This window comes from Phaethon aethereus, assembly GCF_964289735.1.
Source record: "Phaethon aethereus genome assembly, chromosome: 13".
Lineage (NCBI taxonomy): Eukaryota > Metazoa > Chordata > Aves > Phaethontiformes > Phaethontidae > Phaethon > Phaethon aethereus.
In genome coordinates, this window is record NC_138589.1 from 1,794,761 (window position 1) to 1,811,336 (window position 16,576).

General features: G+C 55.6%; 1 protein-coding gene across 1 annotated transcript; it reads right to left on the reverse strand.

Moving 5' to 3' along the window:
• Positions 1-6: 6 nt before the first annotated feature.
• On the reverse strand, positions 7-8,896 carry ENKD1 (enkurin domain containing 1). The gene is made up of 7 exons (XM_082005921.1): positions 8,583-8,896; positions 8,061-8,285; positions 6,623-6,795; positions 3,105-3,266; positions 1,744-1,913; positions 692-828; positions 7-171 (listed from the first exon to the last, which is right to left on the reverse strand). The coding sequence occupies exons 1-7, from the start codon at positions 8,665-8,667 to the stop codon at positions 11-13; spliced, it is 1,113 nt and encodes a 370-aa protein (XP_081862047.1). The 5' UTR covers positions 8,668-8,896; the 3' UTR covers positions 7-10.
• Between the last annotated feature and the right edge of the window lie 7,680 nt (positions 8,897-16,576).

Consider the following 16,576-nt stretch of genomic DNA (forward strand, 5'->3'; position numbering starts at 1 on the left):
GCCCCACCGGTCAGGAGTCCAGCTTGATGAAGACTTTGGGCCTCGAGAAAATTTTGATGGCCTCCTCTATCTGGGAGAGCTTCCTCTCCAGCTCTTCCCGCCTCTTCTGCATGCTGAGGGTGTCTGCACGCACTGGCAGCATCACCAGGTCCTTTATAAGCTGCTCCTGGCCTGTAAAAAAAAAAAAAAGCAAGCTGCGTAAGTGGAAGAGCAAAGAACTCCATCCTTTTCCTAACGCTTTGACCTCATCCTCAGACATGAAAACGGTGGCAGCACTGGAACAAGGACAGAAAGAATACCTACCTACCCTTCGATTCACAAGCTCAGCTGGACGAGGACCTGAGTGACGTGCTCCAGCTTTGAAGAACCAAGGGTTGGACTAGAGACCTCTGAAGGTCCCTTCCAACCAAAATCTTTCTATCATTTTAAGAGCAAGAGCAACCCTAGCATCAGGTCCACTGGATAAACCCGCTCCAGAGAGCCAGTCCTGTAACCTGCAGGACCCACCAGCCCGAAGGAGATTGCTCTTGCCATGCTACACAGCTCAAGTCCTGCAACATCCCAGTTACGGGCCTTATTCCAGGCAGCTCTCCAAGTGGCAGGAATCTGTGCCCCAGAACGCTCCTCTCCCTAATCCTGGCTAGGATTGCTTGTTTTTCTGAGCTGGAATCCTCATTGTTTTTCCTCTTACTCTGCTTCAGATCGCTGAGGGTCTCCAGCCGCTGGCCCTCTGGCATCATGGCATGACCAGGTGGCGTGTCAGGATCCGGCAGGTTTCGCAGCCGCTCCTCCATCTGTCTGCGCCACAGCTCCTTCCTCTCCAGCAGGCTGGCAAGGCAAATGAAGGCACGTGTCAGCACATCTGGCAGGAGGGGTCACCCAGGGATATGCAGGCAGAGGCCAGGAATGGAGCCCGGCAAACCCCGCCGGTCTCCGCGTTGCTGCCTGAGGACCACAGAGACCCACCCTGCCGGCACACGCCTCGCCGTGGAGGGATGCACCCGGGTTTAGCCCACGTGCACAGACCAGCAAACACGCCCCACATGCACCGAAGCCAGCAAAGGCCAAACAGCCCTTGGAGACAAGGGCTTCTGCTCCTTCCTTCTGAGTCCTCTCAAAGCCATCTGTGAGCCAGAGACGGAATGAAGTTGGACAAAGTGTCTCACAGCCAGGGCTGCTGGCGGAGAAGAGCAGGCACAGCAGAGAGCCAACGGACTGACACCATGGTCAGTCCGAGGACGGTGTCACTCGGGAGCTGCTGGGGGCCACAGAACCCACCCAGAACCCCGAAACGCAAGTCACTAGCTGGATGTTCCTCGGACTCCGGGTCCAAGGCAGGATGAAGGTCTGCGAGGCAGAGCAAGCTGTCTGCCTCTCTGAAAACAGACCGTTTAATACCGGAGCTACGTCACGTGGAGCAAGGCTTACAAAGGGGCAGGAGCACGCTCCTCAGAGCACACAGAGCATCTATGTGTCATCATCATCATATGACAGCAAGGAAGGGAAGAGAAGACGAAATTCTTTCTGAGCCTGGTCGCACTGGCCACGGGGATGCTCGTTAAGTCAACAAACCAGGAGGGACTGCATTTTTTCCCCAGACCACAGTAATTTCGCGCTGCTCGCATATGGCGAGAGCACCTCTATCCCTGGCCTCCCTGCCTCTGTCTAGGCAGAAGCTGGGGGACGTGAAGGGAGCTGGGCTTGTTACAGAAAGTCTCGTGGACCAGAGCGGGGCATACATACTACTGGGGGACGTGGCCCTTTTGCTTGGCGTTGTACTCCTCCTGTTCCCGGTGCTTCTGTTCCAGCAGCTCGGCCAGCGCCTGCAGGGACTGGGAACGCCGCAGCGGGGCCCGCTTGGCATTGCGGGCGTTGTGCTTAATGAAGTCGATGCTCTTGCCCTCTACCTGGATCTGGAAGAAGAGAGAAGGAGGCAGCAGGGGCTGGCTCAGCACACGCACGCAGGCAGCTGCCCTTGTCCCCACAAAGGGACAAAGCAGAGGCCCCCGCACAAGATACTGAATTGCAGGTGTACTACAGTCGGACGGGTGTACCCTCAGCCCAGCGCATCTCAGGAGTCAGAGAGACAGGCAGGAGCTATGGCCACGTTTTGAGTAGAAACCAGTGCCAGAGTAAGTGCCAGAAATCCCCAGGGTGCCACGGTTCGCCTAGCACCAAAAGCCAGGCAAAACCTAAGCTCCATCTTTTTGAGGACCCCAAGCTGACCCCAGGCCCTCAAAGCCAGAAGCACAGGCAGAACAAGGCTCGACACAGTCCACATGGCTCCTACTGCTGTGTTTTGAGCCCATCGGGGCAGGTAGAATGTCGCAGGAAAAACTGGTGGGGCCCTCGCCGGATCTGTAAACACAACAGAACCCCTGGCAGAGCCGGAACTTAGCTGGTCCCTGGGGCACTTCCCCAGAGATGGCATCCTCTGTCACAGCTCCTCTGGTGGTCAAGACAAGGGAGAAGGTCACTGGATTTAAGATTTTCTTGGTTTTCCTCCTTAGGAGTTTATTCCTTGTTTAAATTAAGTCACTCCACAGCATTTGGGAACCAACAAATGGACAAGCCCATGCTAGCCAAGTAGGGAAGACATGAGTCACAGAGCAGTTTAGGGCCTCCCAGATGGACTACCTGAAAAGTTTAACTGTTAATACTGATTTAACTCTCATTACACCCATTTCCCAAATTTTTATCTACACGCAGAAGCCACAGTTCCTTTGATTATGGTGGGAGCAGTCTCCAAATCCCCAAGACCTCCTGCAAAGCCCTAGGAAGAGCAGATTTGAGATCACTGGCACTTGTACAGGGAGGAGGTGGGATTTTCAAAGGGAGCTTCATGTTCTCTTTAACTACGAGCAAGGATGAAGCCAGAGGACGGTATTAGCAATCCTTGAACGCCCAGTTCAAGGCCCAGTGACCATCACCCCAGTGACCAAGGCCCTGTTCCTTCCCTTCAGCCAGGAACAGTATTTACAGATCTCTCGGTTAACGCAGCACATCTGACCCAACGCTTTAGAAGAAAACGTGAAGAGTTCAAAGCAGGAGCAATGGACGAGTGCCAGAAGCCCCTGGGAGCATGGAGTTAGTGTGCAACTCACCTTGGTTTCAGTACCCAACATCTCTGGGGCCTCCGTGTCTGTCCCTGCTTTCGTTCTGGCCGGCCTTGGGGAAAGTGGTCTGCATGGCTTGATCCCAGGGCCACAGCGAGAATATGCTCTCAGGAATTTCAGAGCCTCTGGATTTGGAGGTGGGGAGCTCTCCTGGGAAAGGCGAGAAAAGACACACTAGCAGAGGGAAGCTGGAGCAAAGAGAAACCCACCCAACAAAGTTTGGGTGGTCAACCACAAGCTCAACTACAAGTTTCCAGCAGGCAGATGACAGCACGCTCTTTCTGACATGACTTGGCAGAAGTTCTTGGGGGAAGGCAACCTGTAATCAGCCAGCAAAGGCCGAACAGACTGCCTACAGCCACAAATCTGGACCTGGCAACTGAACTTTGTAAAGAAATGCTAAAAAAGGGGGAAAAAATCCGCATAAACAGGTATTTGGATCAAATGCACATGTAGCATTGACTGGAGGGTCCCTCTTTACCATCTAATATGGTAGGCATGAAAATAGGGCAACACCAGATAAGCCAAGATCATGACTCCTTAAAAAAGCAGAAATCCTCCTGCGAAAAGGGCAAATGGCAGCACGGAGTAAGCATGCTGAAAGTTGAGAGACACGTGCCAGTCTCCCTTGTAAGCAACAGTAGAGAACTTGAACTCCCAGAGGCGGCCATCCCACCTCCATAAACCCAGAGCATGCCGCAGAGCCCTGCTACAGCAAGCTTTAATGAAATGGCACAGGTAGGCATGAAGCTGACACAAATTAGATGCTGTTCTCAAGCGCTGCTCTGTTCAGCACCCCAAAACTGTGGTTATCCTACTCTAGACAGAAAAAGGAACAGAAAGCGAGGGAGTCTCGGAGGGTGGAATTGCATCCGGGAGGCATCTTCAAAGGCCGTGGTTAGCGTTGGCACAAGGCAACGGTGCTTGGTGTCTAACAGGCAGGCTGTGACAAGACTGTCTGAGGCAGTCCCCAAACCGACCCTGAAAACTGGAAGGACGCTATGGCAAGCAGGGGACCTTACAATAAACACAACCAGGTACCCAAGGTCGCAGCTGCTCTCTCAGTGGAACTGCAGTCCCCTCGAGGCAGATTCCTTGCCATTTAGCTTGGCAGACCTGAAGACCAAAGGTGGAAGAGGACAGTAACATCAGTAATTTTGGTGCAAGGACCAGGGTATGCGATGCCCTCAGCACTGCCTAGACTGATCACGCTCCAAAGATGATCACTCTTTTTGCACCAGCAGCCAGGAGACGCAGTTCTCTGGTACGTTAATGAGAAGTGCCTTTACCTACTGTGGTTGGTTCGAGGTCAAATAAGTCTGTGATCTCGGGAGCGTGCTAGTAGAGTGCAGCGTGCTCCGTCTCCCTCCACGGGAGCACTGCGGCTGCCAGAGCCCTTTTCAAGACAGCTGCTACAATTAACGGCCTCAGGGAGAGATGAGGGAAAAGAAACTCCGCATTAGACATGAAGATCTAAACAGAATCAGCTTAATCTCCGAGCAGCAGCTCCACAGGAGATGGAATGCCCCAGCTCTAGGAGAGCCACAGCAACAGTTAAAGCAACGTGAGTCAGCACCAGGGCCCCTTGCCACCTCTCACTGGAAGAATCCGCAGAGCACAAGTAACGCACCGCGCAGAAACTGTCTGCGCAGAGACCACCCCCTTTCCCCCAAACAAAAGAAGAAATTATCTCAATCTTCCTCTAACACAGAGGAGTTGTGAAACAAGAGCGTAGGCTTGTGTTCCCAAAGCACACGTGGGTTTCCTCCCGTGCGTGGAAGGGTCACGGACGTCAAAGACGTTGGTGGCACACCGGGAAGAAGGGACACAGCATTTGGAACTCCTGGCTTGGAAATCATCTCGCCAATTTTCGCAGTTGTTATCAATACACTAATATCGGTGTCAAAAGCTGGCCCATGGGCCAGAGACCAGAGGGAAGCAATGCAGAGGTGAGGAGGAATGTGAAGGCTCCAACTCGTCAAGGGAGCACCAAGGGAAGGCTTGCATAAGCGGTGGTGCTCGAGGCGTCACCCAGCTTGCACCCACCGTCTGCGCAAGCAGCAGCTCGCTGTGTCGCTCCCGTCCACGCAGCCTGGCTGGCTGCAAAGACAGAACAGAGGTGGAGACCATGAAGGCTACCAGGGACTGGCAGAAGGACAAAGCCCTCTCCTGGCAACCGACAATCCTGAGGCCGACAGGAATGCAGGATCCAACAGCGTGAGGCTACCCTGGAGAGCCAGCGCTTGCCGGCCAAGGCAGCAGCCCTGCGTTTCCCCTTCCTCAAGGAGCTTCTCCCACGCGTGGCTGAGCTGGAAGGGAGCCCCACGGCCTCTCCTCCAGGAGGTCACTATGATGAGGGTGGGCACAACACCACCCATCTGCTTGCTGCCATGCCATAGGAATCCCCCATCCATAGGAGCCTGCTCCAGGATGAAGGAAGAGGCTAAATGAACACAGAGGTCACCTGGGTGACAGGGATCTTCCAGATCCAGATGGATGACAACGGATCCACCCCAAAATACTGATGGAGCTCTCCTTTCCTCTCCCAGTGGGCCTTTACTTTCTGTACAGACAGGAACACTTCCACCAAGGCAGCCACTCTGGTGCATTTTACAAAGATGTCTGACAGAGGCACCATTTAAAACACCAGGAACCCACCGGAGAGAAAAAATTACCCAGAGAAAGAAAAAGAAAGAAGTCAAAAGCAATCCAAAACATTCACAAAGCCAGACACCCGCTCGGAACAGAAGCCATGAACCAGCTGAACAAGCCTGAGGGTACAAGGCATGGCCCTGCCTCCCTTCTCCCACAAGCACGCGTACAGAGGCTGGGAGGTACGCACACCCTCGCAGGTTGTGCTGGAGCTACAAGGCCCACCCTGGCTGCCTGGAGACGTCCGTGTGCCCGCACTGCGCAGCCATTATTCACCAGGACAGTCGCTCGGAGAAGACTCTGGAGATATACAGCCCACTGCGGGTCCGCAGGACCAAGGTTTGACGCAGCCTGAAGAGCCGCCTCCGAGGACCACGATCCATGGGGCAGAATACCACAGGCTTTTGGCACAAACCCCAGACAAGCGTTGCCCCAAACACAGGGAAGCTGAAAAGCCAGCTGGATGCCCCTCTAGACAGGGAATACGGCTGTAAGGGCAGCCCTGCACCCCCCAGGAACACCTTTAGATCCCTAACGACCAAAGGGCCAAGCAGGAGCCTCCAGGCAGAGGGTGTGATGAGATTTTCCTCTTCTCAGCTTCCCCTGCATGGGGACTCTACTTGGTCAGACAGGACGGGCATTATTACAGCAACACTCTCCAGACCCAAGCCGAACATTCTCACTCAGCGCGCAGCCCCACTGTCGCATCTGCCCACCGTGCTTCAGCACCCAGTTGCCCCCAGTACCAAGGTGCTCCCAGGTTCTGGGACTCCCTCGTCTCCACCATCCCACAGAACCTCGTGGCTGAACCACGTCCCAGGCCAGGATTGTTCAAGAGCTCAGCAGGTACTGACCTGCAGTTTGGCCTTCACCTTTGACTCCACGTTTTCATATTTCTGGGATTTCCACAGAGCTTTCACAGGCTTGGGCTGGCCGTGCTCTTGGGCTCGCTCCTTCTCTTTGCACTTCTTCTGAATCTCCTTTATTCGCCTCACATTTTCCTTCTCGTGGTCCTTGGGCTCTTTCCCTGCACAGGGAGACATAGTCTTCACCCCTCAGACACTGCCAAGGTATGCAGGCTCTTGGAGCACTGGCACCAGAGCCCACAGCTCTGTCTCCAAAGCCGGTCCAGCCGCCCATAGAAACAGCAAGCTCTCCCCTCTCCTGCAGACTAGACAACCTGTGCATTTTTCCCATGTTAGATGCACCCTCCTGGATCGACCCTCTTCTGCCAGAGGATCCTACCGTGCCCAGATGAGCATCGGCACAGCTCTGTGCACATTACTGGTGTTCACAGACTCCCTTGTTCTGAGAGAGCACGGCTCACTTGTCCTGTGTTGGACTGTGCCAGACAAGCCATGCCAGCACCCTCTCGAGAGCAAGGTCAGCTCCCAGTTCAGCATCCCACGGTGTGTCTGAAGCGAAGAGGGGGCTGGTTAATGGCTGGTTAAATGCAGGTTAAACCTGCACTGTTGTTGGTTTCAGGGTGAACCATTGTCCCACATTCAAGGGGACATAATCCAGACTATGGATTGTATTTTTTGTTTTCGAATCAAAAATGATCCTTCCTTGGGCTCCCCAAGACAGGGAAGATCTCAACTGACACAATCAGACCCTCTTCTATTCCTCTCCTGCTTTGGCACAGCAGTCGTGGCAGCCACCAGCTGGCATCCTCCACACTGGCACCGGGCAGGGCTAGGGGCAATGCCAGCACATGAGGTAAATCAAATGACAACCAGTGCTCAGCCTTATCTCCTTCCTGGACCTCTGAATGTACTCTGGGTGACCTCCCTGGAGAAGGGAACATCTTTTGCAAAGATGTTCTCAGTATCCACATAAACAATCTTCCAAAATCCTGCCTGGCTTCACTAACAAGGAATTCCCCAGGCTAAACATCCTCTATGCATTAAGACTTCACTTGATCCATCTTTAAGTTTGACTATAAAGATGCTGGTTATATTCAGAGGCGGCAGACTAGACGGGCTTGATTTATTTCCAGCATCTCTCAATAGTCTCTCATCTATGACTCATTCCTCAAGTCTTTTTTTACAGTCCCTCTTCCCATTCCATACCTGGGCCAGACTGGAGTCAGGGAGGCCGCAGCAGCACCAGCTCCAGCACGGGCCACGGCCCGGGGATACCACTGCCAGGCCAAACGCAGGAGATTGCAACCGTCCCTGCAGAGCTCAAGCTCTCCTCAGGCAGCAGAGGTGAGGAATCCACCCAAATCCCTGATGCTTCATCCCTGTCCCCAAACGCAACTCAGGCCAGCAGCGGCTCAGCTGTACTTACTCTTGACTGGCAGCCCCCCGTCAAGGGAGATCCCTTCGAGCTGCAGCAGGAGACTGAGCGTCCCCTTCTGTCCCTTCTCCAGGAAGTCCTTTCCACTGGGGCGAATGCGAGGGGCTGGCTGGATCTGGCAAGCACTGCCCAAAGCGCAGTATGGGTTGGGAACTGGGTCCAGGGGGCCAGAGGTAAAATCCAGCTTCTGAGCATTCCCTTCCAGCCTCCCTCGAGCTGCCGAGAAGAACAGAGTAGGAGATTATCAGGAACCGATCTTAGCTCATGGTTTTCTTCACCCACAGCCTACAAACAACGCTGAATATCCCTTCTCTGCCTCTACCTTACGCTTGCCCATCTTTCAACCAGCTGCACAGGCCTCCTTTAGGATCATCATCCGTGAGGCGGCAGAAGCACCTGCACCAGTGTGAGTGGGAACTGTTGAGGACACCAAAGAATATGGACATCAAACGGGCTACCTGCGTCATGCCGACGTACAAAACCACACATCTGTAACAAGCATCAAGGACTCACCTGAGAAGGGGCGTTTGTAATAGTTTGGAAAGAGTGTAGGGTCTGGAGGAATGGGTCCAGAAATCCTGGATGGCCCTTCACACATCCTGCCGTCGCTCTTCCTCGGGCAACCGACCACCACTGAGGACAGAAATGAACAGGGCTCACTGAGCCACTGAAAAGATACATTTTTTTTTTATATATATATATATATATATATGAACTTCTGACCTCCATCAGAGAGCTCACACCCAGCTACAGAGACGATCTGCAGGTAGGAAACTACCCCAAATTGGACACCATGCAGGTCAGGCAAGGGATCCAGCAGCACTGTCCCTATTGTGGGGCTAATCAGCATTTTCATCAGCGTTGAACCTGAAATCTCTGCGGTTGCTGTAACATTGGTATCTTCAGCACAGAAAATCCTTCCTGGCTCTGCTCTCCCATAGGGGAACATTGAAGGCAGACACGCTAGCAGGAGCCGAGCTGCTATAACCGCCCCATCTGCCTTTAGTGAATAGGAAACACAAGGTAGCTGGACATCATCTGACACCTTTTAGCCTTAGACTTGAACTGTCTTGCACCTTGGGCTCTTTCTAAATAGCTCCTGTGGTTCAAACACAACCTACCCGAAGCAAGCTGAAGCCCCTGCTCCACACAGGTGTCCGCGGTGTCCTCCCCGAGAGGCACACCAGTGCAGTCTCCACCCCTGAGCAGGCTGAGACTGAACCTCAAAAGGACCCCTCAGTGTAGGGGCAGATGCTTCATTTCTGGGGAAGAGCCCTGAGACGACAAAAGCCCAGCTGTCTCTCGCCTCGTCGGCGGAACAGCGAGTCACCTCTTTAGAAAACCACCTTTTTCATCTCCAAGTAACTTTTCAATGCAGTTCAACAGAGACCAGCACAGAGCCACAAATCCCTGCCCTGGCCCACACCGGTCACCGCTGCCTCTCTCCTCCCCACGACACGAGGAGCACAGATCCTTCCAGCACAGGAGCAACCAGCATCTATTTCCTCGTGATGCTCACCAAGAGCTCGCGGACAGCATTTTATCGCCTGCAATAAACTTGAGGGACTTGCTCCCCACTCAGAAAATGAGGATGCAGGATGCTGCACCAACAGGCACAGCCTGCTGGTGAGCTTTTGGCAGATGCCACGAGAGCCTCGACACCTCGTCAGTCACGCCATGATTTTGACAGGTGCCGCGGCAGCTTGGCTGGAGTCATCGCTGTAAGAGCTGGGGCTACAATCTGCATGGCCTGACTCCCGAGGCAGCAATTTAAAGATTTCTGAGACAACTCTACTGGAAGAACCCATTTCAGGATCCTCAGCATGCCGGCACTGACGGGACGCAGCATCTGCAGTTTAATTTATAAGCCAATAAACAATCAGTACAAGGCTGAGTGAGTCTGACTCATAGCAACTAATGCACTGCAGTCTTCCTTGCTAAATCATCCCTGTTGACATGAGACCCATTAGCAAAAAGCTGTTATTTATCTCCCAGACACAACTGCAGAGGCAATGTGAGCAATGCTGACTATTGCACACCAGCATGCATGCACAGTCTGTACCCAGCTACTCTGGAAAAGCTATTTCTGAAGAGCAGACACACACCCTCAATCTGAGATAAAAGGACACTGTCATGGTATTATTTAATCTCCTTGATAATGCATTCAAGTAAGCCAGAACAGGATCTCTTATTCGGGGTGGGGGGGAGTGTTCACCATGAGGTCACTCCAGAACAGCTACTGGCCTTAAAATTCGCATCTGATCTTGGTCTGAACTCGCCTTCAAACCCAGTAATTTACACACAAAATGTCAGGCTGAAATCAAGCCCTGTAACAGAGCAGGCAATTAGTGCAGGGGATTGAAGGAGGAGAGGCAAGTTGATGGGAGGCGGGGGATGGAAGGCTCATTTTATCCCTTCACACAAGTCACATTTCACATCCCAACAGCTGCAGGGAATTTGCAAATGACACCCACTCCCTGATTTGCAAGTCACATCACCTCTGGATTGGGATCTTGCAAGATCAGCCAGCCTTATTACAATAGTAAGCATCTTGCCTATCTAGGCACCTACGGCGAAGTCACCTACGTAGGACACAAGCCCCTCGCATCATCCTCCCAGCTCTGAGAAGAAGCAGCCGAACCTCGGTCACCCATGACGGGTACAGACTTCCCAAGCTGCTGCTCTGCTCCTGCCAGCCATGGGTGTATTCGGGGAACACGAGTGAGACAACCTCATGGCTCACTTCTGCCAGACGGGGATGTGCAGACCTTCCCATCCTTCTGCTTCATCTCTCGCGACAGCTCTGGAGTGCAAACAGTTCTGTGCTGAGCCGATCCAGCTCACTACCCCTGCGTGAAACAAGGCACTTCTTTTGCTGGGTTAGTTTTCTACCGGGTTACCCTTCTGTCCAAAAGTAACCCGGCTGTTACCTCCATGGGGGGATCAGAGAAGCACTGGAGCAAGCACAAGGGAAACACAGCAGGAACCGATGCTTATGCGCACAGAGGAGGGAGGAAGAGGGAACAGGGCCGGCCCTTTTCAGCTGACCCGATCACTGGCTCAGCCACACTGATTTACTCCCAGGAAAGCATCTCTCTATCGCCATGCCAGAAACCTAAACATCAATAATACAGTATCTGACCTGTTGCCATAGAAAAGACACTGTTTGGAGCATTCCCAGGCTGTGAGATGCAGGCAGACTCTGCAAATGCAGTCCAGTTAAGTCCAGGTAAACAAGAAAGTTGGGACTTATTTGGACTCTTTGTGCCCTTTGCTCCAGCTTACCGAGTGGTAAAAATGCTACTTAGCACCCTGGTAAACTGAGGTCTTTCAGAGCCCGTACGAACCACGGCTTCCTTTCATGGCTTGTTTTTGGCATCGTAGTTAAGGAAACTACAAAACATGGGAACTGCCAAGGCTTTAGCAGGTGTTTTTCACAGCCTTGAACCTGCTGCGTCTGACTTTGAAGCGCTCCCTCTTCTTCACAGATTGCATTTTCACTGTGCCTGGGTCCCTGGCCAGGAAGCTGCTACCACACACAGAGCTGAAGCAAGCCCAGCTTCATGCCTTTATGAGCCAACCTCTGCAAAAAGCATGGGAAAAAACCAAACCCACAGCTGTGATAAGCTGTGATAAGCAGAGGGAGTCACCTGCAGCAAATCAAAATGCTAATCTCTGTGCAGCTGGTCTTGGCTGTTTGCTTCCTCCCTCAGTGGTTTTAGCCGAAATGGAAAGTAGCATCAGGATAACCTCCGTGCCCCAGGGCTGCCCATGGATCTGGGACCATACCTCCCACAGAATGGGGCGTCGGGAAATGAGGCCAACGTATTGTGAACCTACCCAGTGATGTTAGTCCCTGCCTGTGCTTTCCCCTTGCACACTGCGATGGGAGAGATTAATATTCGCCTTTTAACACTATTCCCTAGGCAGGTTCCCTCGGGTACCACCAGCTCTGCCCCACCTGCCAGTCTCCGAGACCCATTTTCTCTTTTGCCTCTCAAAGAGGGACAGGTACGGTCAAGTGCGATGCTGGCGTTGGCACGTGGAACGCGTGCCCTAGGAGCTGGGTGAGCGTCCACCAACGGCCCTTGAGGAACAAAGCCAGCTTGTCCAGCCTGCCCAAGGAGCCAAACACGCGTCCTCGCGGCAGCGGCCTGGAGCGGGTGGCGAGGGAGGGCCGTGCTCGGCGCCGGGAGGTGGGCAGAGACCGCTGCGGGTACCGCAGAGCCGCAGCCAGGCCCTCTCTCGGGACAGCAAGGACGGACGACGCAAGACAGGCCCCACCCTGGCGCGTGGGGTTCCTCTCGCACGCCGGGACGAGCCGGGTGCCGCAGGGCCTGACGTGCCACACTGGCTCCAGCCACGGCGCCGGGAGCTTGCGTCGCAGCCTGCGGCCTGCCCTGGCTGCGCCGACGCGGGAACTCGATACCAACCCTGTTTCGGGACACGTGCCGAGCCCCAAGGCCCCACCGAACAGCGCTGGATGCCCCTGAAAAACCCTCCGGGGCTCCTGCCACTCCCCGTGTGCCTGGGGAAGGAGAAGCACAGCCAGCCCGGGGGGTCGCAGCCGGGCTGCCTGCGCGGCGGGCCCTTCCCCGGGGCCGCTGCCCGGCGCCAGGGCTGTGCTTCGACCCTGCTGCCCTCAGAAGGGGCACGGCGGCCCCCCCGGCCCGGCACTTCCCGGCCCGGCTCCCCTGCAGTCCCCGTCCCCGGGACGACACCCGTGCGGGGCGCTGGGGCCCGTCAGGGCTCCCTCCGGCTCCCCCCGAGAGGACTCACCGAGGGAGGCTGCGGAGAAGCTCTCCCGGCCGCGGCCCGGGGCGAAGGGCTGGCGCCGGGATGGGGTGGGGGGGGACGGGCCCAACGCCGCGGCCCGGCCTGGGGCGCCCAGGCCCGGCCCGGCTCCGCCGCGCTCCCCGGCAACGACCGCTTCCGCCGGGAGGGGCGGGCCCCGGCCCCGGCCCCGGCCCCGGCCTTCCCCGCTTCTCCCCGCCGGCAGCCGTGGCCCGGGCGGCGGCATGCCCGGAGGGGTCTCGGGCTCGCTCCGGAGCCAAGGCTCCTCTCCCGCCTGTGCCCTCAGCCTCCTCTTGCCTGGAGGTTTTTGGGGAGCACCCCGCCGGACATCGCTGCCCGCCGGCCGCTGAACCGCCCGAGCCTCCAGGGCCTGGGGAAGGAGGGAGCTGGGGGCCGATGAGCCCTTCGTGGGACCGAGGGCGTCTGTCTGCGTCCATGTGCGTCGCCTACGACGTAGAACAAGGCCACTGCAGCGGGTCGGAGCACCCGTGCCCAGCAAAACTCCCCCGCGGTTGTGGGAATGGTTTCCCCACTATCCAAACTGTAGCGCATAACTTGGTGTACGTCCTGGAAGAACACCCTGAAGGGCAGTTATGGAACGAGGCTTGAGGTATATTTTGCTGAAATAAGTTCTTATTTCTCCTTTCTGCGATTTTCTTTCCATTTCAAGCAGCTGAACTTTTATTTTCCAGAATAAATCTGACCATCAAGCTGAACGGCCGCCGTCTGCTTGGCGAGCGCAGAGGACTCCCTTGGCTTGGTCAGACCAGGAGGTTCAGCCATACATGACCACACTAGCTGGGTTTGCTGTACCAGGAGTCCATGATGGATGTGGTTGCGTTTGCCCATAACCACACTATTCCCTCAATAACGGTACAGCTCAGTGCCATTGCTCTGGACTTGGGTGGTTAAACAAATTTCAGAGCATTTATTGCTGAACAGAGGAGACATGGGTGCTGGGGTCAGCCTTCGCCTGCTGAAGCACCCCTTCGATTGCCACATCACTCTCTCCAGGCTATAAAATGCCATCGTGTTTATAAAGGAGCTGTGCAAGAGCCTGTTTCTGCTGCCATGGTATGATGAAGACAGAGACCACTTCTCTGCTCACAGTCAGCCTCTCCTGAACGCTCCAGGGTGCAAAAGTCAAAACAAAATCCCAACATTTTCCAGGCTGCTGGCTTAAGGAACTTGGTGCTGGTGTTCATAGGCCCCGCAGCAGCATTCGTGGGGAGGGGGTCACTGGGGTACCTCGTCCCCGTCAGAGCAGGGCTGTCACCAGTGCCAGATCGGGGGCTCCATAAGGCCCACGGAGCCCTGCCGTCCCTGAGGATGGAGACTCCCCACCTCCTGGTGACCCCTTGCAGGGCTGCAGCATCCCCAGGACCCCTGAACCTTGGTCACCACCATGGCCAGACCCATCTCTGCTGTGTCCCACGGGTGCCAGGGAGCGTCACCTGGGTCCTCTCCAGTTTCTCCCCCTCCCTTCTCACCCAGGAGCCCAGATCTGAGGGACCTACTGCTGGCGCATCCCCCGTGGGGAGTTAACGGTCTTCCGGAATCTCCAGCCCAACTGGCACCTTCAAGACCATCCTCAGAGGTTTGAAGGGGAGAGGTCGGGAGGACAGGCTCAAAGTGACAACGCTCGTCCCGTTACTGTGGTTTAAAACAATCACAGTTGGCTTTTGAGGCTTTCAGTGGCTTGTGGCAGTCCTCGGGGACGCTTCGCTGGAGGTTTTGTGGCTGGAGAGGGAAGCTGGTGCCCGTGGGGACTGGCAGTGAGATGCTCAGGGTGGGTAACCGGTGCCTGCAGCCTCTCAGGGTTTCGGTCGATCAGTGGAAATGCTGAAATCGTGTTTGGATGTCCGTTAACAGGCAAACAGGGAAAGAAATTCAGGAAGGAGGCTAGATCAGAAAGGGATAGCCCTTACTATATCAGACTGTAATGTTCCTTGTTAGATACCAAACCTGCGTAGGGGCTGCCCCAGCTTGTTCTCGGTGGAAGGGGTGGCAATGGCAAGGCTTTGGCCAGTGGCTGAGTGCCGATGGTTGGCCCGAAGGAGGTACAAGGTGTGCTGGTTGGGATCTTCTAGCAGCTCAGGGTAGGGCGGGGAGGGGGTCGGTTACAGGTTTCCTGAACAAGTGGGATGATGGGAGGGGGTGGCTAATGGCTGAGCTCAGCGCTGGGAGGTTTCCCCTCCCTGCGTCCCTGGGTGTTTCGGGAGAGCTCCTAGGGACGGCTGCTTTGGAACAGCTCATGGGGGCCTTGTGCTGGGCAGAGCTGAGCCCTCTCCAAGCCACCACCCAGACCCAGAGCTGGGAGCAGGAACCGCTGCCCCAGCAGCTCAGCAGGGAGAGGCAGCCGGTGCCCACATCCCTGCGGAGGGGACTCGCCACGGCCTGGCAGCACACCGTGCATTGGGGTGAGGTCCCGTGCCAAACCGAACACTCATGAGGATGTCGGTCTGCACGCAGACCCCGCCAGTGGCCTAGAGCATCTGCCATGTCAGCCCCGGTGCCGGAGCCTCCTGCCTTGGTGAGGAGCCCCGAGGAGGGGCAGCGCGGTGGCCGCGAGCCCGGGCAGGTCCTCACTCAGCTGTCTGCAGCCCTGGAGAACCCAGACGTCAAAGCTTTGGAGGTGAAGGGCGATGCCGCGTTGGACGGGGGAGTTGCGATGAGCACAGGCTTTGTTCCTGGGCGCCACGAGCGCGGCACTTGCCTCTGCGCAAGCCTTGTGTGCGAACACGGGATCCCCAATGTGTGCCAAAATTTGGGGAGGGGGAAGGAATGGGAAAAGCTCATTTCTGCAGAGGGTGGATGTCCCTGGGGCTGGGTTTGCTCCACAGAAACAAAAGGCATTATGTTACTCCCAAGTCTTTCTCAGACTGAGAGTAAACGACCCCAAATAGTTATCTGCGAGCTTCTAGTTGAGCTGCATGAAATGGCAGCGGAATCATTTCCAGCCAACTCTTTGCAGAGTGGTTTTCTGCCCTGGTGGCACGCTCGAGGGTGTCCCCAGCTTCTGCTTGGGGCCTGGCAGTGCCACTGTGGGTGACGGGGGGGGGGGGACAAGGTGGCAACCAGAGCCTTGGGAGGGCCAGCAGGACTCACAGGGCCACCCAGCCCCGCGGTCCCAGCCAGCATAGACAGCCACTGCAGCGACATGTGTTGCTCCCACTCACCGGCCAGCCGGGCTCGCCTCCAAGACCTTGGGGCCACGTTGGGTGTGAAACCCTAAATCCGGGTGGTTATTAATTAAGGGTCCAAAGCCACGGTGGCAGGGTCATCCATGCCAGGGCCCGAGGAAAGAGGGTGCAGGGACTGGCAGGATAGGAGTATCGCTCATCAGTGCTGTCCCCTGTGTCCACCGCAGTGGTCCAAGGACGGGCGAGGTGTCCTTGTCCATGCCAAGCTGTACGAGGAGGAGATGGGGAAGAAGAAAGAGCTCTTCCCAGAGCTGGCGGACCTCAGCTGTGTCACGGCACTGCAGGCCTGGCTGCTAGCCTACGGTTTCAAACTCAAGGGGGCAAAGTAAGTCGCCACGTCTCCTTCATGACCCAGCTTTGTGATCGTCGTGTGAGGAGCAGCTGCCGGCGAGGCCCGGGTGTGCCCCAGGCGGCCTGCGTTGTGTCAGGGTGAAACAAGGGTGGGAGGAAGGGATGAAAGATAGTAGTAGCCAGGATTTGTGGCATCATTTTGCTTTCGGTTTTTATTTT

Bases quoted from the DNA above. Each gene is read 5' to 3' on its own strand.
- ENKD1 (XM_082005921.1), bottom strand. From the start codon at position 8,667: ATGTGTGAAGGGCCATCCAGGATTTCTGGACCCATTCCTCCAGACCCT. The intron at 1,914-3,104 runs GTGAGTTGCACA...CTCTTCTTCCAG, and splicing joins TGTTGGGTACTGAAACCAAG to ATCCAGGTAGAGGGCAAGAG. The intron at 172-691 runs GTAAGAGGAAAA...TTTTTTTTACAG, and splicing joins CCTCAGCGATCTGAAGCAGA to GCCAGGAGCAGCTTATAAAG.